The following is a 25,544-nucleotide window of genomic DNA, read 5'->3' as shown; positions in this document are numbered from 1 at the left end:
TTTGTGAGATTGTGCTGTAGGTAGTTTCCAGATATTCCTCTCCCTCCAACCTCTTTGTCTCCCTAACACAGGGGTCCTTAAACGTTGCTACGTTTGAAGATCTCTGCCCTAGCACCTGCGAGGTGGATATTAGCCAGTTTGCAACTCATCCTCATGTGCCCATCGCCTGCGAAAGAGGATTAATTTAATTTAATTTATTGAACTTTTAAATCTTGCAGACTCTGGGCAGTGTAAAAACATGATAAAATCGTAAATACAAAATAAAAAACATTAAAAAAAACCAGCAGTAATCAAATAACCAATTTAAGACAACCCCCCCCCCCCCAATATCTCATTCATACAACAAAAATTCATATATCTTGGGGAAACTAGTTGTTTAATGCCCCCCAGGCCAGCTGTCTGAGACATATTTTCACAGCCTTTCAGCAGGCCAGGAGGGTGGGGGCAGTACGAGTCTCTGGGGCAGTTGGTTCCATAGAGCTTGAGCTGCCACAGAGAAGGTCCTCCCCCGTGGCCCCACCAATCGGCATTGTCTCACCGACAGGACCTAGAGAAGGCCAACCCTAGTTGGTCATCGGGAGTCATGTGGCAGAAGACGGTCAGGGTAAATAGTCTGGTCCAGGGGTAGGCAAAGTTGGCTCTTCTATGACATATGGACTTCACCTCCCAGAATTCCTGAGTTAGCATGATTGGCTCAGGAATTCTGGGAGTTGAAGTCCACGAGTCATAGAAGAGCCAACTTTGCCTGCCCTTGGGACTCTGGTCCAATGCAATGTAAGTCCGAATCCAATCAAACACTTGTAAGAGCTCATATTAAGACTTACAAAGTGGCGCTCAAGGCAGCAAGATGCGCGTATCATGCCGCCTTGATTGCATCAGCGGAATCCCACCCGGCCGCTCTGTTTAGGGTGACCCGCTCCCTTCTTAACCAGGGGGCAGTTGGGGAGCCCTTGCAGAGTAGTGCCGAGGATTTTAACACGTTTTTCGCTGATAACATCGCTCGGATCCGAGCAGATTTCGACTCCAATTGGAAAACAGAGTCGACTGACAACGAGTCAGTCGAGGTGACTGGGGCCCGTACTTGTCCACCTGTCTGGGAAGAGTTTGATCTGGTGACACCTGATGAAGTGGACAAGGCCATTGGAGCTGTGAGTTCCGCCACCTGCATGGGGGAACTGAGATACTCTTTCCCCCTAGGCCTTTACAATTTTATGCATGGTACGTCTATATGTATGTTTGGTTTTATAATAAGGGTTTTAACTGTTTTAATATTGGATTGTTATATGCTGTTTTTATTACTGTTGTTAGCCGCCCCGAGTCTACGGAGAGGGGCGGCATACAAATCCAATAATTAAATTAAATTAAATTAAATTAAATTAAATTAAATTAAATTAAATTAAATTAAATTAAATTAAATTAAATTAAATTAAATTAAATTAAATTAAATTAAATTAAATTAAATTAAATTAAATTAAATTAAATTAAATTAAATTAAATTAAATTAAATTAAATTAAATTAAATTAAATTATAAATGTAGAGCTTTATAGATAATAACCAACACTTTAAATTGTGTTTGGAGACCAATCGGTAGCCAGTGCAGCTCACGGAGTGATGGAATTAGGTGGGTGTGTCTGGGCACACCCACTACAGCTCGCACGGCTGCATTCTGTACTAGTTGCAGTCTCCGAGTGCTTTTTAAGGATGGCCCCATGTAGAGCACGTTTAAATCTTTGCCTTGTTACGAATGATGTGGGAGTGGGTGTCCAGCTCCTACTGGTTTTGGCCACACAGGTGGCCAGCACGAAATGCAACATCTGGACATCAAATGGTTGAGGAACCTCCTCCCAGCACAGATACAAATAGCCGTGGAAAATTTTACTAGCTTAAGCAGAAGGAGAGTCCTGTCTTTTGTGACTGGGATTCTTGCTGAAGGCCCGCATTTATCACGATGACGATGATGTAGGTTTAGAAGAGCTGGCCCGAAGCAGCTGATCGTTCTTCCCATCAGCTGGAAATGAATAGGGTGTTAAAAAGGCCATCGGATGGTAATTAACTTTTGCTCATTATCCATCTAGGCGAGGTTGGAATAGCCAGCTGAGACCAGAGAAGTTTTCTGCGTTTTGTTCCAGGAAATCGGTTGAAGTTCTCATTCTCCGTGGTCCTTCCCCCCCCCTCTGCCCCCTCCCCTCCGCCCCATTAAGAGGAGAGAAAGGAAGATTTGGAAGTATTTCTTTTAGAAAAGGAAGATTAATCCAGAGCAGCAGGCATGACTGAAATAACTGGGGAAGATTTTATAACACTAAGTATATGCTAACAGACAGTAAGAAGCCATTACTGGCCACATTAAAATGCTGGAGTAGTTTAGCAATCTATTAAAACTGGAGATGCTTGGCTTGCTGGTTAATTAAGCCAAAAGGTGCACGTACGAACACATGCACACAAGTCACAGGCCTTACAAAATGGCCTAACAACTTTAACAAGCGCAATAATTTTCTTGTTTGTTCAGATGTGAATGCCAACTCGGTTAATGCGAAATGTGAATAGGACTAAAGATTTCAATTCCTGCCCTTCCTTCCTTCCTTCCTTCCTTCCTTCCTTCCTTTCATTCTTTCCTTCCTTCCTTCCTTCCTTTCATTCTTTCCTTCCTTCCTTCCTTCCTTTCATTCTTTCTTTCTTTCCTTCCTTCCTTTCATTCTTTCCTTCCTTCCTTTCATTCTTTCCTTCCTTCCTTCCTTTCATTCTTTCCTTCCTTTCATTCTTTCCTTTCATTCTTTCCTTCCTTCCTTCCTTTCATTCTTTCCTTCCTGCCCTCCTTTCCTCCCTTCCTTCCTTCCTTCCCTCTGTCCTTCCTTCCTTCCTTCACTCTGTCCTCCCTTCCTTCTTTCCCTTACTCTGTCCTTCCTTCACTCTGTCCTTCCTTCCTTCCTTCCTTCACTCTGTCCTTCCTTCCTTCCTTCCTTTACTCTGTCCTTCCTTCCTTTACTCTGTCCTTCCTTCCTTCCTTCTTTCCCTTACTCTGTCCTTCCTTCCTTCCTTCCTTCTTTCCCTTACTCTGTCCTTCCTCCCTCCCTCCCTCCCTCCCTCCCTCCCCATTCATTTTATATATGCTTCATCTTCTTTCCCACCTAGGAGCAATCAAAGGGTTCAGCAAATGAGCACCAATGGCATTCAATTTATAACCACACTAATGGCAATTGCAGCATCCTCATTTCCAGCCCGCCTTTAACAAACAAAATCAAGCCAGATTTGCTTAGTGACTGTATGGTTCACTTAACAACTGCAGTGATTACTTAACAATTGACAAAAAAAAGACCATAAAATGGGGCAAAATTTACCGCCTTGCTTAGCGGTGGGAATTTTTGGCTCAATTGTAAGTACTGTTTTTCCCTGAAAATAAGACCAGGTCTTATATTAATTTTTGCTCCCAAAGATAGATTACAGTTTATATTCTGGTTAGGTCTTATTGTCGGGGGAATACGGTACCACTGGGTTTCTTGAAAATAAGACCTACCCTGTAAATAAGACCTAGCCTGATTTTTAAGTGTGCACTTAATATAAACCCTAGCCAGAAATAAGCCCTAGTAAAGGAGGTTAAGTGTAGCCAGTGTAGGTGGCGGTGAACACACATGAGCCGACAGTATTTATTTTATTTATTCAATTTTTATGCCGCCCTTCTCCTTAGACTCAGGGCGGCTTATAACATGTTAGCAATAGCACTTTTTAACAGAGCCAGCATATTGCCCCTCACAATCTGGGTCCTCATTTTACCCACCTCGGAAGGATGGAAGGCTGAGTCAACCTTGAGCTGGTGGTGAGATTTGAACCGCTGACCTGCAGATATACAGTTGGCTTTAGTGGCCTGCAGTACAGCCCTCTACCTGCTGTGCCACCCCGGCTCACAGCAGCCGCAGCCCATGCAGTGCAGGTGAATTGATTACCTGTCCGAGCAGCAGGTAGGGAGGGGACACGTGATCGGGATGGGCCACGGGAAAGTCGAGAGTCGGTGGGCCAGAGTGACAGCTGCAGAAAGCTCATTTTCTCATGGCGGAACCAGCAGCAGACAGAGGCAAAAACACGGGGGCAAAGGCAGGCAATCCAGACATGCTATGCGGGCCGAAGGAAAGTCGCGAGTCGGTGGTGGCTGGAGCGGGTGGGCGGCCACAGGAGGCTTGTCTTTGTGTTTCTCGGCTTGCTCGCGGCCTGCGTGGCACATCAGGATAACCTGCCTTCCATCCTGCGCCTCCAGTGTTGGGTTCCTACCAATGTGCTTGACGCCATTGCACCGGTAGCAAAAATGGAGCTGGACGTGCAGCTTTGGGTGTCTGGCGTGCATGCGTGCGTGTGCTCCCACATGAGATTTGGCTTCTGCGCATGTGCAGGAAGCTAAATCTTGTGCGTGAGAGATATTTCACTGATTTTGTGAGATTTTGCTTCCGCGCAGCAAAAAAAATGGTGAAATTGACAAAATCTCATGCACGCATGTCCTCATGCGAGATTTGGCTTCCTAAACATGCGTAGAAGCCAAATCGCACATGGCATGTGCACACACTTTGGTCACCCATAATTGCGTGTACAACCGCACCAGTAGCAGTGGTGACGAACCCCTGCCTGTGCGCCACTGTTTGCTGCCAGTGCCAGTACCGACACTCGGCTTTCCCGTGGCCCGTCCACATCACGTGTCCCCCCCGCCTGCTGCTTGGACAGGTAATCAGTTCACCTGCATTGCATAGTCTGTGGCTGCTGCCGATATTGACCGCCCTTGTGTGTTTGTTACCTCTTACAATGGCTACACTTAACCTCCTTTACTAAGACTGGGTTTTATTTTTGGGGAAACATGGTAAATGTGTTTGTCTGGTTGGTGATCTTAACTGGGACTTATTTTTTGGGTGGGGGCAGGGTAGGGCTTATATTACACACAGCCTGCAAAATCATGCTCGGTGGTGCAGTGGCGCAGTGGTTAGAGTGCGGTACTGCAGGCTATTTCTGCTGATCACCAGCTGCCAGCAGTTTGGCAGTTCAAATCTCACCACTGGCTCAAGGTTGATTCAGCCTTCCATCCTTCCAAGAGCGCAGATTGTTGGGGACAATCCATGCTGACTGTAAACCGCTTAGGAAATGCTGTAAAGCCCTGTAAAGCTGCGTATCTGCTTCACGAATCCCAGCGATCAGTTAGGTCCCACAGAGTTGGCCTTCTCCGGGTCCCATTGACAAAACAATGTCGTCTGGCGATACCCAGGGAAGAGCCTTCTCTGTGGTAGCCCCAATCCTCTGGAACCAGCTCCCCCCCGGAGATTAGGATTGTCCCCACCCTCCTTGCCTTTTGTAAACTTCTTAAAACCCACCTCTGCCATCAGGCATGGGGGAAATGAGATATCCTCCCCAGGCTTATATAGTTTATGTATGGTATGTTGTGTGTATGTTTTTTAAATTATGGGTTTTTAGTTTTTTAACTATTACATTTGTATTTTACATTGTTTACTATTAATGCTGTGAGCCACGGCAAGTCTACGGAGAGGGGCAGCATACAAGATAGATAGATAGATAGATAGATAGATAGATAGATGATTGATAGATGATAGATAGATAGATAGATAGATAGATAGATAGATAGATAGATAGATAGATAGATAGATAGATAGATAGATATCTAAATGCTATTGCTATTTTCCAGTTGGGTCTTACTTTTGGATGCATCTACTCTACCTGATGCATCCTCCACACATGAAACTAATTTTTGTTTTCCCACAAAAATCAGAGAGGTGGAACCTCAGAGACTTCCTAGCCTAATTTCCCGTCTAGATCCCCTCATACCTCTCCATGCTTTGGATTGAAAATCTTCAGTGATGCAAATTGATAACGGAAAGAGACACATTTTTCCCATTGATTAATAGCGCTCACAGTTTGGGACACCGTTCTTTATTCCAAGTCTCTCCCTGTAAAAGGTTTCACTCTCTAGTTCTAGTTCTTTCATCGGGTGGCACGGATAATCAGTGAGCCACCCTCTTCGTGGGACGGCTTTTCAAGGATTTGAATATTGAGTTTTAAGCTACATAATGGAACCAATGGCATTGGGCCATAATGCGGCAGTTTGGCTGGGGAGGTCAAAAAACCCATCACAAACAAACTAATTTCTTCCTCAAAAACACCCAAAATGAATACAAATACAGCATACAGAACTAAAGAAAATAAATATACAATTCCACATATTAGACATAAATACCTAACATCAGGTCGCTCGGTCGTGACAGTCAACAATATAGCTGACAAATTATGTCTTTACTATTGAAACTGAACGTTTTATATGCCCTAAGATGATTTGCCTGTCTATTTTTCCTAATTTCTTTCTCTCTTTTTTTTGTGGTATATTTTGTTTGTTTTGACTGGTTTTATATGTAGAAATTTAATAAAGATTTTTAAAACAGGAAAAAAAAACCCCTATCAAAATGGCAGTTCCAGCTATGGGACCGGAGGCTTTTTTAACCCACTTTGATGCATGTTTACAAAAAAGGGGGTGAGGGTTTGATCAGGTGCAGTTGCCAGGTGGGGCTGTTTTGGACCCTGCCGCCAGGGCATCCCGCCACACTAGAAGAGGTGAATGTTTAGAGAAGATTTAACAACAACAACAACAACTGCTGCACGAATCCCAGCGACCGATTATGTCCCACAGAGTCGGCCTTCTCCGGGTCCCGTCAACTAAAAAATGTCGGTTGACAGGCCCCAGGGGAAGAGCCTTCTCTGTGGCGGCCCCGACTCTCTGGAACCAGCTCCCCCCGGAGATTAGAACTGCCCCCACCCTCCTTGCCTTTCGTAAACAACTTAAAACCCACCTCTGCCGCCAGGCATGGGGGAATTGAGATCCTCTTTCCCCCTAGGCCTTTACAATTCTATGCATGGTATGTATGTATGTATGTTTGGTTTTTATATTAATTGATTTTTAATCATCAATACCAAATTACTATTGTACACTGTTTTATTGTCGCTGTTAGCCGCCCCGAATCTCTGGAGAGGGGCGGCATACAAATCCAATAAATAAATAAATAAATAAATAAATAATTGAGATATCTCCCCCGGGCCTATATAATTATGTATGGTATGTTTGTAGGTATGTCTGCTTAAAAATTGGGTTTTCTTAACTACTTTAAATTTTAAATTGTAAATTATTAGATTTGTTATGAATTGTTTTATTATGTTGTGAGCCGCCCCGAGTCTACGGAAAGGGGCGGCATACAAATCTAATAAATAAATTAAATAAATAAATAAACAACAACAAAAGCTTTTATTTTCTTTCCACGCTTGCATGGATTTGAAACCAAAGCCAGGCGTCAGTTATTCATGGTAATGGCTGGGAGATCCATTGCAACACAGGCTTGAATTTTGCAAATTAGCAAGTTAAGCAGTCAAGTCCGATAAAAGTCAAAAAGCACTGTAGCCTTAAATGTAGCTGTTCATTTCATCTGACACTTTTAATTTAAAGCCCAGTGGATCACCCCAGTCTCTCTGCGTATGCCCATATATAAAAGTTTCATAATAAGGCTCCTTTCTTTTTCTTCTTTCTTTCTTTCTTTCTTTCTTTCTTTCTTTCTTTCTTTCTTTCTTTCTTTCTCTTTCTTTCTTTCCTTCCTTCCTTCCTCCCTCCATCTCTCCCTACTTTCCTTTCCTTTCTTTCCCTTTCTCTCTTAACCTCCCTCTCTCTCTCTTTCTCTTTCTCTTTCCTTTCCTTTCTTTCCCTTTCTCTCTCTCCCTCCCTCCCTCTTTCTCTTTCCTTTCCTTTCTTTCCCTTTCTCTCTTAACCTCCCTCTCTCTCTCTCTTTCTCTCCCTCTCTCTCTCTCTCTCCCTCTCTCGTTGTAAAAACAATAATGCTACTAATAAGATTTGCAGCCAAGAAGGAACACCGAGCTTGCAATTTTGGCAGCGAATTTGCTTTCAGCTCTAGGGGAGGCCGTTCTATTAAATCTCAGAGTTGGAACAGAGCAAGCTGACTTTATCAAGGCTGCAGATAATCAAAGTGAGAATTAGTGAGGCTTGACTGTAGATATTTCAGTAAATAAAAGAGCTATTTTTGCCTGACATATTGATGCTCTTAATGTAGCCATAAGTGCTTGTTCGGTAGTTTGCTGGTTGCAACGTGTATATATCCAAGGAAAATAAGATGTTATACTCAGTTGGGAGTGTGGTGGGAAGGTTTGTTAGGATAGCCGGGGGCTTGGAGCCATTTCTGTCTTCTGGGTCTCGGTTTTAGGGGGTTCAGTTTCCCCCTTTCTTGTGCTTTTCTTTGTTTTGGGGGTTGAGGGCGGTTGGACAATTTTGGCGATCGAAGGACCAAACCCCGTTGAGAAGCTGTGCAAGGACCATGGTGGCCGCTGATGCAAATACGGATACAGTCATCAGGTCTTGTATGCAAATGAGGCCAGGATTCCCTTGAACCTTGTCTTTAAAAATTATTATTATTTATTTATATCTTGGGGAGACCGAGGGATGTGTTTCTTCCCTTCTTCCTTTCCCTTCCTCTTCCTTTTCCTTCTCCTCCTTTTCCCCCTTCTCCTTCTCTTCCTTCTCCTGCTCTGTTTCTTTTTTTTTCTCCTTCTCTTCTTCCTCCCTCCTCCTTTTTTGGTGTCTTCTCCTCCTTCTCTTCTTTTTCTCCTTTCTCCTATTTCTTCTTTTTTCTTCTTCTCCTTTCTTTCCTCCTTCCCTCCCCCTCTTCGTTTTCTTTTCTTTCTCCATTTTCTTCTCCTCTTTCTCCGCTGCCTTTTCTTGCTTTCTTCTCCTCCTTCTCCTTCTTCTCTTTTTTCCTTCTCTTTTTCTTCCTTCTCCGACTCTGATTTTTTTTCCTCCTTCTCATCTTCCTCTTCCTCCTCCTCCTTTTTTGGTGCCTTCTCCTTCTCCTCCTACTCTTTTCCTTCCTCCTCCTTCTCTTCTTTTTCTCCTTTCTTCTATTTCTTCTTTTCCATTCTTCTCCTTTGCTTCTCTCCTTTAAAAACTATGATCGTAAAAGCCCAAAACAATACTATCCCAATGAAAAGTTTGTGTCCAGGATGCGAGGGGTCAGTCAATATTTTCCCCGCCCTCTTTTTGACGCGTGCAGTATACAGGACCTCAATGGAAGGCAGGTTGGCAGCAATTGTTTTTTCTGCAGTTCTGATTCTCCTCTGAAGTCTGTGTCGGTCTTGTTGGGTTGCAGCACCAAACCAGACAGTTATGTTATGACAGTTATGTTTATCTCATGATCTCCGTCTCTTTCCTCCTTTCTTTTCATCCCTGTTAAATATTTTTTCACGCTGTCTCTTAAGGGCTTGTTATCTGCATTTCCTATCTCCTGCTTTGTGCTTTGCACTATTGTTCGGTGCAAAAAACCTCTACTCCCAGCAACAAAAAAATAGTACATTCCCCAGGATCACGTGCCACCCTGGCATCACGGCACACACACACACACACACACACACACACACACACACACACACACACACCAGGAGAAGTGCTACACGATTTGGGAAGCACTGCCATATGGGAAGAAGGAGAGGCCTTCATTGACACTCTCAAGGCAAGGGCTAAATAAGCATGGCTGGAGATGGGACTAAGGAGGTACCTTTAAAAAAATGTTTCAGACAGACTTCTCCATGATTCACACAAGATTTTAAAAAGGGGAAGAAAGAAATACATTCAGATTGGCAAGATTCTGTTAAACTACAGCTGTTAAGATTGAAAAAAGTGCTGACCAAATGTGACATTACTTTTATTGTTCAAATTTATTTAACTGCCCATCTCATATATACAACTGCCTTATAAGGCTGGTTAAGGTAGTCTCAATTTAATGACTGCTCAAGCTCACAAACAGCACTGGAAAAAAAGCGACTTATGCCCAGTCTTCATACTCACAAATGTTGGAGCATTCCCTATGAACCACATGAGCAAGGATATGGAGGATATAATGGAACTGGAAAAGGTGCAAAAAAGGGCAACAAGTATGATCAAGGGAATGGAGCACCTCCCTTATGATACCAGGTTGCAACGCCTTGGTCTCTTCAGCCTTGAAAAACAGCATTTAAGGGGTGACTTGATCAAAGTGTATAAAATCATGCATGGGATAGAAAAGGTAGATAGAGAAAAATTATTTTCTCTATCTCACAATACTAGGACGAGGGGGACTCCCTAAAACTCATAGGTAAGAAAGCGAGGACAAATCATGGGAAATATTTCTTCACCCAGAGGGTCGTTGGTTTATGGAATTCACTACCAGAAGAGGTTGTGACAGCTGTCAGCCTTGATGGCTTCAAGGCAGATTCATGGTTGCCAAGTGTATCGGTGGTTATTGAAACGGATGTCCATGTGCCTCCTCTATGTTGGTTGAGGCAGGCAGGATTCCCTTGGGTACCATTTGTTGGGGGTCAAGGGAAAGGGAGGATCTTGCCTTTTCTTTCTGCTCAAGATCCCCATGGACAATTGGTGGGCCACTGTGGGACACAGAATGCTGGACTCGATGGGCTTTGGCCTGATTCAGCAGGCCTCTTCTTATGTTCTTAGGTAAAACTTAAGTGCTTGTCAAATGACAAACATCTACAAAAGTTCCAGCATCCTGGGATCACTTGAATGCTATGTGTCACCTTTCCAGCCAGTTTCTAAGCAACAATGTCAATGGAGCCTGACAAATTCATTTAACGACCATGTGTTTCACTTAGCAACTGCATTGGTTTGCTTAACAAGTTAGGATAAAGTTAGTAAAATAGGGCACAAGCTACTTGGCAACTGCCTTGGTTAGTAACAAAATTTCTGATCCCAATTGTGATTGTAATTCAAGAATTACCTTCTCTTCCCCCAACCCTTGACCTCACTTGATTCCTAAGAGGTCAATAAGGGGAGTGCATAAGCGCACCAGCGTGCCTACCACCCCTGTCCTAATGTTCCCTCTTATCCAGTGATTGGGAATTCAGGGTTCCGGAACTCTGCACCGCCGCAATGCTTGGCCACACCCCTCTTCCCGGTTCCCAACCTTCCTAATGCCGCGACCCTTTAATACAATTCCTCATGTTGTGGTGGCCCCCAACCCTAAAATAATAAAATTATTAGGAAAATTAGGAGCCAGGGTGGTGCAACAGGTAGAGTGCTGTACTGCAGGCCACTGAAGCTGACTGTAGATCTGAAGGTCAGCGGTTCAAATCTCAGAGGACCCGGATTGTGGGGGCAATAGGCTGGCTCTGTTCAAAAGTGCTATTGCTCACATGTTGTAAGCCACCCTGAGTCTAAGGAGAAGAGCGGCATAAAAATCTAATAAATAAATAAATAAATAAATAAATAAATCAAACAAACAAACTCAAGATTGGGTTCTAACTTAATTCAATGCCAGTTCAGTTCCTGCTGCGCTTTGGGGACACAATTTTTTGGGGGGGAAATGCAAACCAAGAAACCTGAAAACAAGATGGCAAAACATGTGCAATGCCAGAAATTCAGCTTCTGCACATGCTCAGAAACGCCTTCCTTTTCTTTTTTTTTTGCACTAATCTATTTGCATGTGGGTGGACCCGCATGGAGACAGATAGAGGAACGGTGTCTCGGTTCCTAAGACCATCAAAAATATGTGTTTTCTGATGGTCTTAGGTGACCCCTGTGAAAGGGTCATTCGACCCCCAAAGAGGTCACGACCCACAGGTTGAGAACCGTTGTGAGTCTTATCAGTACCCATGTTATGCATATAAACAATGTTATAGCTATATATATTACTAACACATACTTGACAAATAAAATGAATAAAAATAAACATGTTGGGCTCTTCCAGTCCAACCACCTGCTAAAACAGGAGACTGTATACAATTTCAGACAAATGGCTGGTCCAATGTTTTACAAACCTCCAGGGATGAAACACCAGAACCTCTGGAGGCAAGTTGTTCCACTGGCTAATTGTTTTCACTGTCAGGAAATGTCTTCTTGGTTCTAGATTGTTTCTTTCCTTGATTAGTTTCCATCCATTGCTTCTTGTCCTGCCTTCAGGTGCCTTGGAGAATAGGTGGACCCCCATATTTTTCGTGGCAACCCATCAAACTTCCTCTTTTCCGTTTTTTCCTGCTATGTTTTACTTTTCTGGCCTCCTGCTGCGTTTCACTTATTTCTCTCACCTCAACTTGGCAGGAAAATGTGTTGTCTCTTCTCAGCAATTGCATTCGGAGGGCTGGGAAATCAGGGTCTGCAGGCAAACCGATGGCTCTTAAGTGAATGGCCAGCTGGGTCGTGGTCTGCAGAAATATAAACACCCCTCCTCTCTCCCCCTCGCTACTCTCCCCTCCCCACAATTGGACATTGGAGGATAAGATTCAGAGGCAAGGAAATTGACCAGGGTTCCTGATTGTGGCCCATCTTGGTCAAAGATCAGACAAGGAAGTCTTCCCAGTAACTTGTTTTTGTTGCATGGGGTCAAAGGACTCAGGCCCCACATGCCAAAAAGCTTGAGAAGAATGAATCCAGTGCATTAAAGTTGGCAAGGAATTTTAGGAGTTTCAGGATGACGATTTATATATTTTCAGTAACGCTTTTGTTTTGGTTTCAATGGTTTCCTTTTGTCCTTCCTTCTTTACTTCCCCTCCCCTCCCTCCTTTTCTTTATCCTTCCTTCCTTTCTTCCTTCCTTCTCTCCCTCCCACCCTTTCTTTATCCTTCCTTCCTTCCTTCTCTCCCCCACACCCTTTCTTTATCCTTCCTTCTTTCTCTCCCTCCCACCCTTTCTTTATCCTTCCTTCCTTCCTTCTCTCCCCCCACCCTTTCTTTATCCTTCCTTCTTTCTCTCCCTCCCACCCTTTCTTTATCCTTCCTTCCTTCCTTCTCTCCCTCCCACCCTTTCTTTATCCTTCCTTCCTTCCTTCCTTCCTTCCTTCCTTCTCTCCCTCCCACCCTTTCTTTATCCTTCCTTCCTTCATTCTCTCCCTCCCACCCTTTCTTTATCCTTCCTTCTTTCCTTCCTCCCCTACCTCCCCTCCTTTTTATCCTTCCTTCCCTTTCGTCCACATTCTCACAAATGGTAACCCTGGGATGACCGCCAACCATCATAAATACCTGCAGGTTGCAAAGAACCCAAATTCTGATCAGGTGATCATGGGGATGATGAGAGGGTTGTAAGTGTGAGGACCATTTGTAAGTAAGTTTTTTTTCCCCAATGTCAACATTACCGCACCGGAGTATAAGACGTACCTTAGTTTTGGGGGAGGAAAACAATGAAAAAGCAAATTAGTCTCTGCCTCCCAGCAATTTGCCTCCCAGCAAACAGCATAGATGATATACACCGTTTGCTGTGTATTTCTGTGCCTGTGTGCCTGACTCATAGAAATAGCCAAGAATTAGTGAAATGTACATTATGGCAGTATATTAATGCCAGAAGGTTTTCTTAAATGTAGTCACACTAACTCATCCAATTATTTAAATAGATGTACTCCAAACATGACTAAGTCAGGGTTTAACTCAGCTGCCTTATCTTAATATTAAAACAGGACACTGTTACCTTTCAGATCATACTTTTACAGATCTTTAAAATTGATGTGGTTTTCTGGAGGTATTCTCTGCTATTTAAAAGAAGATACAATAGCACTGGGCCTCTTCAGATCGAGCATTTGTTTTAAAAATCTTCTTCATTTTGTTAAGTTGTCTAGAACAGTGTTTCCCAACCTTTTTTGAGCCGCGGCACATTATTCATATTTTCAAAATCCTGGGGAACACTGAAAGGGGGGGGGGCGGGGCGGGGGGGGGGGCAAAGAAAAGTTTGGACAAAAAACCCCTCTCTCTTCCTCCCTTTCGCTCTATTTCTCCCTCTTTCTCTCTTTTCCTTCCTTCCCTTCTTTCTCTCTCTCCATCCCTCTTTCTTTCTTCCTCTCTTTTTTGCTCTCTTTCTCTCTCCCTCCTTCCCTTCCTCTATGTCTTTCTCTCTCCCTTGCTCTCTCTCTCTCTCTGTCTCTCTTGCTATCTCTTTCTTGCTTTTTTCTCTCTTTCTTGCTTTCTCTCTTTCACTGTCTTGCTATATGTCTCTTTCTTTCTCTTTGCCTCTCTTGCTATCTCTCTTTCTTTCTCTCTCTTTCTCTCTCTCTGTCTCTCTTGCTATGTCTCTCTTTCTTTCTCTTTCTCTCTCTCTGTGCCTCTCTTGCTAAGTCTCTCTTTTTCTCTTGCTATGTCTCTCTTTCTTTTTCTCTCTCTCTGCCTCTCTTGCTATGTCTCTCTTTCTCTCTCTCTCTTTCTCTGCCTCTCTTTCTTGCTCTGTCTCTCTTTCTCTGCCTCTCTTGCTATGTCTCTATTTCTCTATCTCTCTGCCTCTCTTATATGTCTCTCTTTCTCTCTCTCTCAGCTGACTGCAAGCGGGAGCCCTGACGGTGGCAGCTGGACGTGCTACTGGACACCGTATATGCCAGGCCCGCAGCGCCAGCATGTACGACGTCCAGCAGCACGTCCAACCGCCACCGTCAGGGCTCCCGCTTGCAGTCAGCTGAGAGAGAGAGCGCTCCCTCTCGCCGCCGCCATCTCCCCGCAACTGCCTGCGGCCGCTGCGGCCACCCCCCCGCTCCCATCGCCAGTGCCCTCCCGCCGGGCCACAAAGGACACTTGCCGTCGACGCCAGAGAAGCTCCAGCTGGGTGGGGCGCTGCCGGTACTTCCGTCCTGGGGCTCCCGCTCGCAGCTGTCAACCGGCTCCTGCTCGATGCCGCGGTTTTCAGCGCTCTCCTGCTGGGCCCCAAAGAAGGAAGGCGGGAAAAAGGCGCGAAGAATGGAGCTCTCCTTCTTCATGCCTTCCTTCTTTGGGGCCCAGCAGGAGAGCGCCGAAAACCGCGGCATCGAGCAGGAGCCGGGGGACAGCTGCGAGCGGGAGCCCCAGGACGGAAGTACTGGCAGCGCCCCGCCCAGCTGGAGCTTGGCGGCACACCTGGCCATGTCTCACGGCACACTAGTGTGCCGCGGCACACCGGTTGGGAAACGCTGGTCTAGAACAATTAATAAAGAAGTCTTTAAAAAAATAAGTCCATTAATTTGAATATTCTATAGCTATTGATTTACCACCTTGCAACAAACAACAGCCAGTTTCAGCACAATCTTTTTTTAATTTTATTTTTATTTATTTTATTTATTTAATTTTATTATATATTTTTATTTATTTTTAACAAAGTTAATATACACACAACATAAAACAGTGCATACTGGAGAGAAAAAACACTATAAGCCAAGAGCAAATTATCTATTTACATATTATAGAGTGATTCCAATTTATTTCTTGTAGCTTGGTCTCGGATTCTACTCGTCATATATCTTCTTACTTTGTCCCACCGTCCCATCAGTTGTTTCAATTCAGTTTCATTATCCAAATTTATCCTTTTATCCATCATTTCAAATTGAATATGTACCTATACCAGTTTTGCACTGTCCATTTTGTCGCATCCTTCCAACTATTACCGCCTGAGGGCTTTCTATTACTGCTTGTTTTATTTCTCTAAATTCTCCCATCGCATTGCTTTTAACTAATACTGCCATTTCCTTTGTGATTATCCGTTGTATATTTAACATTCTATTTATGTCCTCTTGCACTTTTTGCCAAAACTCCTGCAGTATGGGGCATTCCCAAATCATATGCATAAACACTCCTTTTTCTTGACAGCCATGCCAACAATTACCCCTAACCTTCTGCTGAAAGTGTGCGAGTTGAACGGGAGTATAATACCACTTATGTAATATTTTCCTTCTCATTTCCCTAATTTTTTATTCTTAGTTTTCCTTATATTTTCTACTATATTTTCCATCTCTTGTACCTCTACTTGTATCTCATTTTGCCACCATTTAGTCAATCCTTGAATCATATCCCGTCTGATTGCACTAACAGCTTATATATATTGGTTGCTCACTTTTTTAGCTTATTATTTTCTCTAACCCTGTCTCCTCCCTCAATACTGCTTCTTTATTCTCCCTTTCATTAAGATATTTACATATTGCATTTATTTGTAGCCATCTTTGCTTACCTAACCACCATTCTATACGATTTCTACTTGGCCTGCCATCCTTCTCATATAACTGTTCTATCTTAGTTATCCCTCTTCCCTTCAACTCTGTTATAACCCTATTCAAATTTGTTTCATTATCTCTATTTATTACATAAAGCGATGACAGTTTAGATTTATATAATCCTATTTTCCCCTGCCATTTTTTCCAAATTTCCATAGTCCCTTTCATGGGACCTATTAATTTACCTAAGTCGCTCCTATTCCACTTTATAAAAATTAATTCTCTATTCTTCATCCCGTTTATCTGTTTTTCCAGTTTCACCCATTTGTTTTCACATAGTTGCAACTCCATTAACCTTTCCATTTGAAAAGCTTCCCTATACAGCTCCAAACAAGGAACTCCCCATCCCCTCTCTTTTTCATTCGCAATTAACCACTTTTTCCTTATTCTTGGTCTCTTATCTTCTTCAATCCAGTAATTGTGTGCCAAATTGCGCATGTGCCGAATTGAATTCTAAGTGCTCCACCTCGGAGCTCCGGACTAATTTGTTATGTAAAGGGAAATCTCTCCTTAAAAATATTATAAATCCTTCTTGAAGAAGAACAGAAGGAAAAAGAATCCACAGACATCAAAGAGAATTTAAATATTTATGATTTTAAGCAAAGACAGAGACTCTTTCGCTATAACGAGGGAGTGAGAAGTGAGTACAATAAATCTTAAAATGGCGGAGGGAGGGAAAGACTTAAACTTAGCGAACATTGAAAAAAACTGGATAAATTGTTGGACATCTGTTCGGGATTTGAGCAGAGATTTATTACAGTGGAGTCAACAATTGGAAATCGGGCTTCGGAAGTTAAATTGATTAAAAAGGAGGAGGAGTTTTCTGTTGGAAAGGTACAGAAAGTTGAAAAATAAGCAACGGATCATGATGAATTAATTAAACAAATTAGTTATAGAATCGCTAATCTGGAGGATCGTCAGAGGAGAAGAAATTTACGTCTGCGTGGGTTCAGATCAGATTTTGCCACTGGTTTAAACTTAATTGAAGCAGTATCTGCTTGGATAAATAAGCAAGCTGGTGTTCAAGTCGGGTCTGATGATATATTACGTGTTCGCTGGACTGCTCCACACAGAAACAGGGAAAGGCAAAGAGACATTGTTATGGCTTTGGTCAGTGAAAAGAAAGCAGAGATTGTTTACAAGTCTTTGAAAAGTTCTGCCTACCTTAAACAAGATGGAAATGAGATAAGAGTTCTGAGAGATCTCTTGGGAAACCTTGAGAGCGAGAGCTGCCTTACGCCCAAGTTCAAGCCGTTTATATCAAAGTGGAAAAAAGTTTACTTGGGGGTTTCCAGCTGCTATTTTGGTGTTCCAAGAAAATAAAATGTACAGGGCATGTACATTGGAGGAGGGAAAGGCATTATTGGATCTACTGGGGATCATGTTTGAAGAAGCTGGAACACAAGGTGACACAAAAGAAGCAGAGGAAGGAGACGATTTTTTTGACGGTCGTAGTACCCCAGACGAGGAGGAAAGACATAGGGAAGAGCAGCTGAAGGAGTTAAATGGACAGGTGGAGGCCATTAGAAGAGAGCAGAGAGCTGCCGCATTGGGGGAAACTGTTTAATAATATATTGTTAAATCGTGATATCCCGCAGACATGGAAGCTTTCAGAAATTGTTACTATTCAGAAGATGGGTCGAGACTTAAGAGAGCCTGGGTCCTACTATCCTATCAGTTTGGTAAATCAAGATTATAACATATTTATGAAAATATTGGCAAATAGACTAGAAAATATTTTACCAAAAATAATTGAAGAGGATCAATATGGATTCGTGAAGGGAAGGAAAATAAGCGAACCAATTAGAAATGTAATAAATGTGATGCACCATGCTATCGTTACTGAAAGGAAATTGGGAGTTTTGAAATTAGACGTGTATAAAGCCTTTGATAAAGTTAACCATAGCTATTTATATAAATTATGTAAGGAATTAAATATGGGGGATAAATTTTGTGAAATTATAAAAGAGATTTATAAAGGGAATGAAGCGTATATAAGAGTGAATGGACAAAGAACGCAGAGAATTAAAATTCGAAACGGCACCAAGCAGGGATGTCCTTTATCTCCAAAACTATTTGTAATAGCAATAGAGATCTTAGCTAATAAGATAAGACAAGATAACACCTGGGCAGGATATAGAATAGGGCAGTGTTTCCCAACCTTGGCAACTTGAAGATATTTGGACTTCAACTCCCAGAATTCCCCAGCCACCATTCACTGGCTGGGGAAGTCCAAATATCTTCAAGTTGCCAAGGTTGGGAAACACTGGAATAGGGGAATTAGAAATGAAAATAAATTTATTTGCAAATGAAGCAATCATATTGACTCAAACCCCGATGGAGATGATTAAAGGTGTAAGAAATATTTTACAAGAGTTTAAACAGGAATCGGGACTGTCGGTTAATATGGAAAAATCAGAGATTATGTGTTTAAATACAGGTCCAAGAGAGCAGATAGAAATTAGGAAAGAATCAGGGTTGAAATTAGGACTAAAAAAATCAAATATTTGGGAATTTGGTTATTGAGAAACCCAGCAAAAATTGAGGAGGTGAATTATAGATTAATATGGAGGAAAATGTTGAAACAGATGAGGAGCTGCAAAGAGAAAAAGTTAAGGAAAATCTCTAAAATAAGAGCTTTAAAAATGATGATAGCTCCCAAAATGATGTACTGTCAGGGGGGCTATCAACATTTAAGTTTAAAGAATGGGACAAAAAACCTAATTACTGGATTGAAGTTTCAGCACAATCTGATTAGCACAAGAAAATAAAATTCTGCCTTGCCTCTCCCTCTTAACAATTTGCAATTTGCCTCCTTGCAACTTCAGTTTTGCTTTCATTTTACAACATGGGCTTGCCTAGAGCTTCAATCAACTGAGGTCCAGGAGGCAAATAATGACTTACGTTTGCTAATCAGCCTCTGTTCTGTTTGCTGCAAGTAGGTAAATTGCTGGGAGGCAGAGGCCAAAGGGCTGGGTAGAGCTACATTTGGTGTATAAGACGCACCCAAGTTTTCATCCTCTTTTGGGGGGTAAAAAAGTACCTCTTATACTAAAAAAACCCCCACAGTACTTCAAGGACTCGAATCGAATGGTGTTTAAGTTGAGGGTGGCTTTCTGTTTATATAACGGTTAGAATTACTCTCTTCCCACTGCAAAGTTTTACGTCTCTTTCTCAGTGTTGAACTGGCCCTAATGGGGTTTGGCAAAGTGCTGGAGCGGATGTTTGGAGAGGGAGGGGGGACACAGATGGCGGTCTGAAGAGCTTTCGAGTCACAGTGAGTGGGATGATGGTGCATTTCACCCAAAGGTTACCCATATGCCCACCATCATCTCCAGACTGTGTGCTTAGCTTAACGTCCTTTGCCACCATAATTTGTCTAGCTGTAATAAGTGGCTGATGCACAAAGCAAGGAGACCAGAGCGAAAGTCCACCACTCACCGCTCGCATCTCCATAGAAACTGACAGAGTTAAGCATTAAAATGGATTGCTAATATAAGTGGAAACATTTTAGTGGAAACATTTTATCTTCCCTGTTAAATGTACAAAATACTTCGCCAACGGTCTCATTTGTCTCCACAAAAGCCAAGCTGGGTTCACTGCCTTTTCCAGCAAGAGACCACCCTACCAAAATCCCCCTCTACCCTGTCCTGGAGAATAGCTACATCTCTCTTGTTACGGAGGCCACGTTCTGCGCTAAGTCTTCCACAGAGGTGGGTTCCTTCCAGTTCAGACCGATTCTATAGAACCGTTACAAACTTGGTGGCGGTTCCAACGGCCCAGGCCTGTCACGCTCCCAAGCTGGTTCTCTCTCACCATCTTGGTTTTTGCTTCTGCGCATGCACAGCAGCTCTTTTTTCTTAGTAATATGCATGCGCCCGCCTGCCTGCCGCATCCTTGCGCGAACCAGCAGTAGAGCAATCTGGAACACATACTAGGAAAAGCTAAGTGGAGCCCTTCGCTGGTCTTCTCACCTCTGCAGCAACACACACAAATGCACACCAACCACTACAAGATCAGCCTCTTCCCGCTTCTTCTATCCTGGGTGGTGCAGGACCCAAAATCTAGTTGTTTTGTTATTCTTCTGCAGAGAATTCACAATAATATCCACTAGACATTGAAGTCATGAACAAAAATGACTATTTTGTACAAACCCTGCAGTTACCCTATACAGTGGCACCTCTACGTAAGAACTTAACTCGTTCCGTGACCGGGTTCTTAAGTAGAAAAGTTTGTAAGTAGAAGCAATTTTTTCCCATAGGGATCAATGTAAAAGCAAACAACGCGTGCAAACCCATTAGGAAAGAAATAAAGGCTCAGAATTTGGCTGGGAGGAGGAGGAGGAGGAAGAGGAGGAGAGTCACTGCCAAAGGAAGAAGGTGAGGTAGAAGGTGAGGCTTAAAAAAAAAAAGAAGGACTCTGAGGCGGCGAGGAGGAGCACGCGCCTCTCATACACCCGGTGGAGGCTGCCTCCCATACACTGCGCCATTGAGAGAAACCCAGGGGTAATGGCAGGAAACTGTCCGGGCCTTCATGCCACTCTCAAATTTCCTGGGAAATTTTTCTCGGCTCGGGTTCTTAAGTAGAAAATGGTTCTTGAGAAGAGGCAAAAAAGTCTTGAACACCCGGTTCTTATCTAGAAAAGTTCTTAAGCAAAGGCGTTCTTAAGTAGAGGATGAGTGGGATGGCCTGATCCCATTGGAACAAAACGGTTCCCCAGATATCCTGGTCTCTCTCCTTGAAGTTTGGTGTTGCGTAATCAACAGCAAAGATAAATCCATCTACTGACAGTTTTTATGCCCCCGGTTAGCTTCTGTAGCTTTGCCCTTTTGACTAACTCACTTTCTGACATAACACAAGATCAGAGGGTTGAAGATTTTTCATGGGAGAGTCAGACTTGAAAATAAGGGCAAACATCTTAACTGCGAGTGCTACTAAGCGTTGAATAGCCTGCTTCCTGAAGTTGTGGGTGTCTCGCTCACTTTGTTGAAGAATCATTTCAACAAAGAATCATTTGTCCAGGTTGATATGAAGGTCCCTCTGCAGAAACCTGAAACAGAAGGCCTCCTTCTAACACAATGATCCCATGATTTTTAGTCTGAGGTTTCCAAACTTGGCAACTTTAAGACTGTGGACTTCAACTCCCAGAATTCCTCAGCCAGCCATGCTGGTTGAGAGGAATTCTGGGAGTTGAAGTCCACTAGTCTTAAAGTTGCCAAATTTGGAGATCCCTCTTCTAAATTATGGCAATCGAACTCATAATATACATTGAACTTCATAATGGCATTTTCTCCCAAATGTTAAGATTTTTTACAAGAAAAGTTGTAGGGGGAAAAGAATCTATTTTCCCTTTATCTAGTATGGATGGTTGAAAACAGTTGTGTCTTCAGTTATGAGGGATGGATTATGGAGAGAACTTGTATTCCCAAGAGGCTAACTGTCTACAGACAAAAATGCATGTTCCTCTCTTTTCCAAAAAGGAATCTTTTGTTTAGCCAAAACATTAATTAATACGTCCCTCCCTCCATCTATCTATTTATTTAGTGAATGAGTGAGTGAGTGAGTGATATTTTGTGATAAATTAGAGGTTAGAAGATCAGTTTATGTCCGCCTCTGTACTACTTGTATTTTTAAAAGCTGTTTTGCACTATCTTGATTTGTCTACTGTTTGACAAATTAAGTACTTTTTTTAAAAAAGTAGTTGCATCTGTCAAATTTAGGATAAATACTACAGAGCAACCAATAACAGTCTTTTAGAGTGTAAATTCTCAGCCATTATACTTTCTGTGATTCCTTCTTCAGACTTTGTATTTTTTTTAAAGTATTTTTTATTAATTTTCTTAAAATAGACGAACACACATACAAACATTAAACATAAAGTGGGGGTACATTTCCCCCGCTTATCTTGAAAGTATAAATTCAAATACAGAAAAAGAATACATAGTTAAATATATATTGAATATTAAAAAGTCTAGTATATTTGGGTTAGAATTTTCCAAATTTTTACTAACATATGTATATAAACCAAAATTCTTACTATGTTACTTATACATAAACTAATTGTACCATAATCATCAAACTGTATGTTTAAACTAATGTTAACATTGTTATTACCCAGGTAAAAACAAATACAAGAAATTAACTAAAAATAAATTTATATATCTTATTTTTTCTTATCTATCCATTTATAAACGTTGTTTCATGTTTCATAGAACTTAGTATCTTCTTGATCATTTAAACGTCTTGTCATCATATCCATTTCAGCGCAATCTAATATTTTTGCTATGACTTCTTCTTCCTTGGGGATTTCTTCCCTCTTCCAGTTTTGCGCAACTTTGTATTAAGGATGAGTTTGTAGGATATTTCAAAAGAAGTAATAGCTCCTTGTTGAAGATCTCAAGATTTTATGAACAGTATCAACAAGAGCAATAGCAACAGCACTTAGACTTATACCGCTTCCTAGTTCTTGACAGCCCACTCTAAATGGTTTATAGAGTCAGCCTATTGCCCCCAGTAATCTGGGTCCTCATTTAACTGATGTCAGAAGGATGGGAGGCTGAGTCAACCTTGATCCCCTGTAATATTCCTGGTAAGATTGGAAAAAGCAACATAGGCCTGTCTTTGTTGGGGTCTCCAACCTTGCAGGTTTAAGACTTGTAGACTTCAACTCTCAGAATTCCTCAGCCAGTTTCCCTCTAATTTAACTAAATAAATTTCTGGGAGTTAAAGTCCACAAGTCTTAAAGTTGCCAAGGTTGAAGACCCCTTGCTCCAGATGTTCCAGTTTAATAGTCTTCTATATCCATTTTTAAAAATAATAATAATTAGCATTCTGCCTTTCCTTCAACAGGTCACTTTTTCAAATGAGGAATATTCTACAGTGATCATGAAATAATCCATACGAACAATATCTTACACAAATTCATTAGTGGCTGTTGTTAACCCATAGTATTTTATTTATTTATTTATTTATTCATTTGTCCAATACACAAATACATAGGAAGAAAAATAGACATGTAGTAATATATATAAGGGTAAAAGTGAACTTAGAGGAGAGGATATATGAAAGAAAGAAAATATATATGATAAGTGAGAGAAAGGAAAGACAATTGGACAGGGGACGAAAGGCACACCAGTGCACTTATGTACGCCCCTTACTGGCCTCTTAGGAACCTGGAGAGGTCAATCGTGGAGAATCTAAGGGAGAAATGTTGGGGGTCAGGGGTTGACACAATTGAGTCCGGTAATGAGTTCCACGCTTCGATAACTCGATTGTTGAAATCATATTTTTTATTTCCTTTCTCTTTTAGATCTACCAACCTTTACTTAAAAGATACATGGAACTTGAGCAGAAGGTGCTGAATAATTCAAAATAGTATCTTCAAAGAGAATCTATCAATATTGATTTAAATGAAGAGCATATTGAAGAGTTTAAAAAAAATGGACTCACAGTTGTATGAAGCATTCCTTGGTTTTGTAATTGAATTGCTACTGTGGAATAAATGCTACCCTTGTTCTGCTCACCGCTGTCTACACAAGTGGCCCTTCAACACCCATGAACGCTTCTAGTAGCATTTCCAAACACGGATTTTGCGATTTTAAATTAGCTTTGGATTTACCTGATCAGATAATGTTTGCTCTCCTCTTTGAGAGCTGATTTAGCTTCTCATCTGCAATCAAATGGATATATGCACAGAGGTAGAAAGATTCGACGCTAGTCACTGTGGTTGGTGACGTTGACAGATTTTGTTGAAATGGACGAATCAGCTTCTTCGATTAGAGAAATTAATTATCGATATTTAATTGTGGTTGGAAACCTATAATGGACTTTTTGTGTAGAAATGAAAAATACACACATACACCTGTAAGAAGCAGAATAATGTGTAACTTTACACAGAGAAGTTATATTTTCTGTAAAGAATATTGAAAGCCATTTTTTGGGCATAATCTATCCATAAGAGCAAACTCCATTTTTCACATTTTAACTACTGATTTCTGGCCTTATTTTTTTCTTCTGGAATATTTCCAATATTATAACATTTTATGTATTTTATAAATGTTCGCTTTTACTGCTAAATTTCTGAAATCATAAAGCCTCCAATCTCTGTTACGATTTAACATAAACAATCAATTTGGTTCTTACAAAAAGCTGTTTTTTATATAATTACTTTAAAAAACATATAGTAAAAAATATCTCAATAGTCTAATTTTGTCTGATTCCTTAATTTGTTTATAACTTTCAGAGATCAAAATCTTACTTAATTTTATCGTGTTTGTTAAGATATCCATGAACTGGGAGAGTCATGTTAACACAGTCAGCCAATGAATAGGCATAGCAACTAAGTTAGCTAAACACTTCTGAGACTGTGCAGAGAATCAAAACTGGAAACTTAAGCTTAAGGCTGGGCGTGGCTCAATCCACTCTGCACTCGGTTCACTCTGTATTCTGTCCACTCTCTGTGCTTGTCTGCTCTGCTGAAATAAAACTAACTTTCCTGTTTGTGTTTACTTGAAGAAATAATTTGCTTGTGATATTGTATATATATTACTATATTTATAAATAAATTAATTCAGCTAAATCAATCATCTGTGTGTGCTTTTGGAATTTATTTTTATAATGTTCATTTCCATTCTTTATATTCTTAAATTTAGAGTTCTTGTTTTGTTCAAGAATGAAATTAAACTCATCACATGGCTTTTTAAACCTGTCCTTATGAAGATCTCTAATTTATTTATTTATTTATTTATTATTTAGATTTGTATGCCGCCCCTCTCCGCAGACTTGATTAAATAGCGAATAAGACATGATTAAATAGCGACTCACAACAAAAACAATACAAATCCAATATTAAAACAATTTAAAACCCTTAATATAAAACAATCATACATCTCATACAGACCATGCGTAAAGCAGAGGCAGCCCAGGGGAATCAATTACCCCATGCCTGATGACAAAGGTGAGTTTTGAGGAGTTTGTGAAAGGCAAGGAGGGTGGGGGCAATCCTAATCTCTGGGGGGAGTTGATTCCAGAGGGTCGGGGCCGCCACAGAGAGGGCTCTTCCCCTGGGTCCCGCCGGACGACATTGTTTTGTCGATGGGACCCGGAGAAGGCCAACTCTGTGGGAACCTAACCGGTTGCTGGGATTATTATTATTATTATTATTATTATTATTACTATTATTATTATTATTATTATTATTATTGCAGCATCGGGTATTGTTCTGCCGGCGTGTCCCAACCACCCGTAATTACAGGGTAATTGGTCCAAAAAGACACACACCACAGGACAGAAAGAAAACCAAAAGTCTTTATCAACAGAAAAGCAGAAAAAACTCCCTTTTTAAATGTTAAAGGGATTTTCTGGTACACAAATGGCACAGGTTAAATGCAATCCAATTTCTCACCCAGTAACTGGGAAATTGAGTCCAATTCCAAAGTCCAGAAAGTCCACACACAATCTTGAACAGGGAAACAGCAAAACCACGATCTTGACGAAACTATGAATCAGATAAACTTCCACGAGGCTAAACCAGC

General features: G+C 41.5%; 1 protein-coding gene across 1 annotated transcript in view; it reads left to right on the top strand.

Annotated features, from left to right (window-relative positions):
• XYLB (xylulokinase) overlaps positions 1–24,593 on the top strand; it is a 154,209-nt gene extending 129,616 nt beyond the window's left edge. Inside the window, exon 15 of the mRNA XM_070726388.1 lies at positions 23,321–24,593. Within this exon, the coding sequence (XP_070582489.1) occupies positions 23,321–23,386 (66 nt within the window). The 3' untranslated portion in view covers positions 23,387–24,593. The remainder of the gene's footprint in view (positions 1–23,320) is intronic.
• Positions 24,594–25,544: the final 951 nt, after the last annotated feature.

Source organism: Erythrolamprus reginae, chromosome Z (assembly GCF_031021105.1).
Source record: "Erythrolamprus reginae isolate rEryReg1 chromosome Z, rEryReg1.hap1, whole genome shotgun sequence".
Lineage (NCBI taxonomy): Eukaryota > Metazoa > Chordata > Lepidosauria > Squamata > Dipsadidae > Erythrolamprus > Erythrolamprus reginae.
This window is presented reverse-complemented; position numbering and strand designations above follow the sequence as displayed.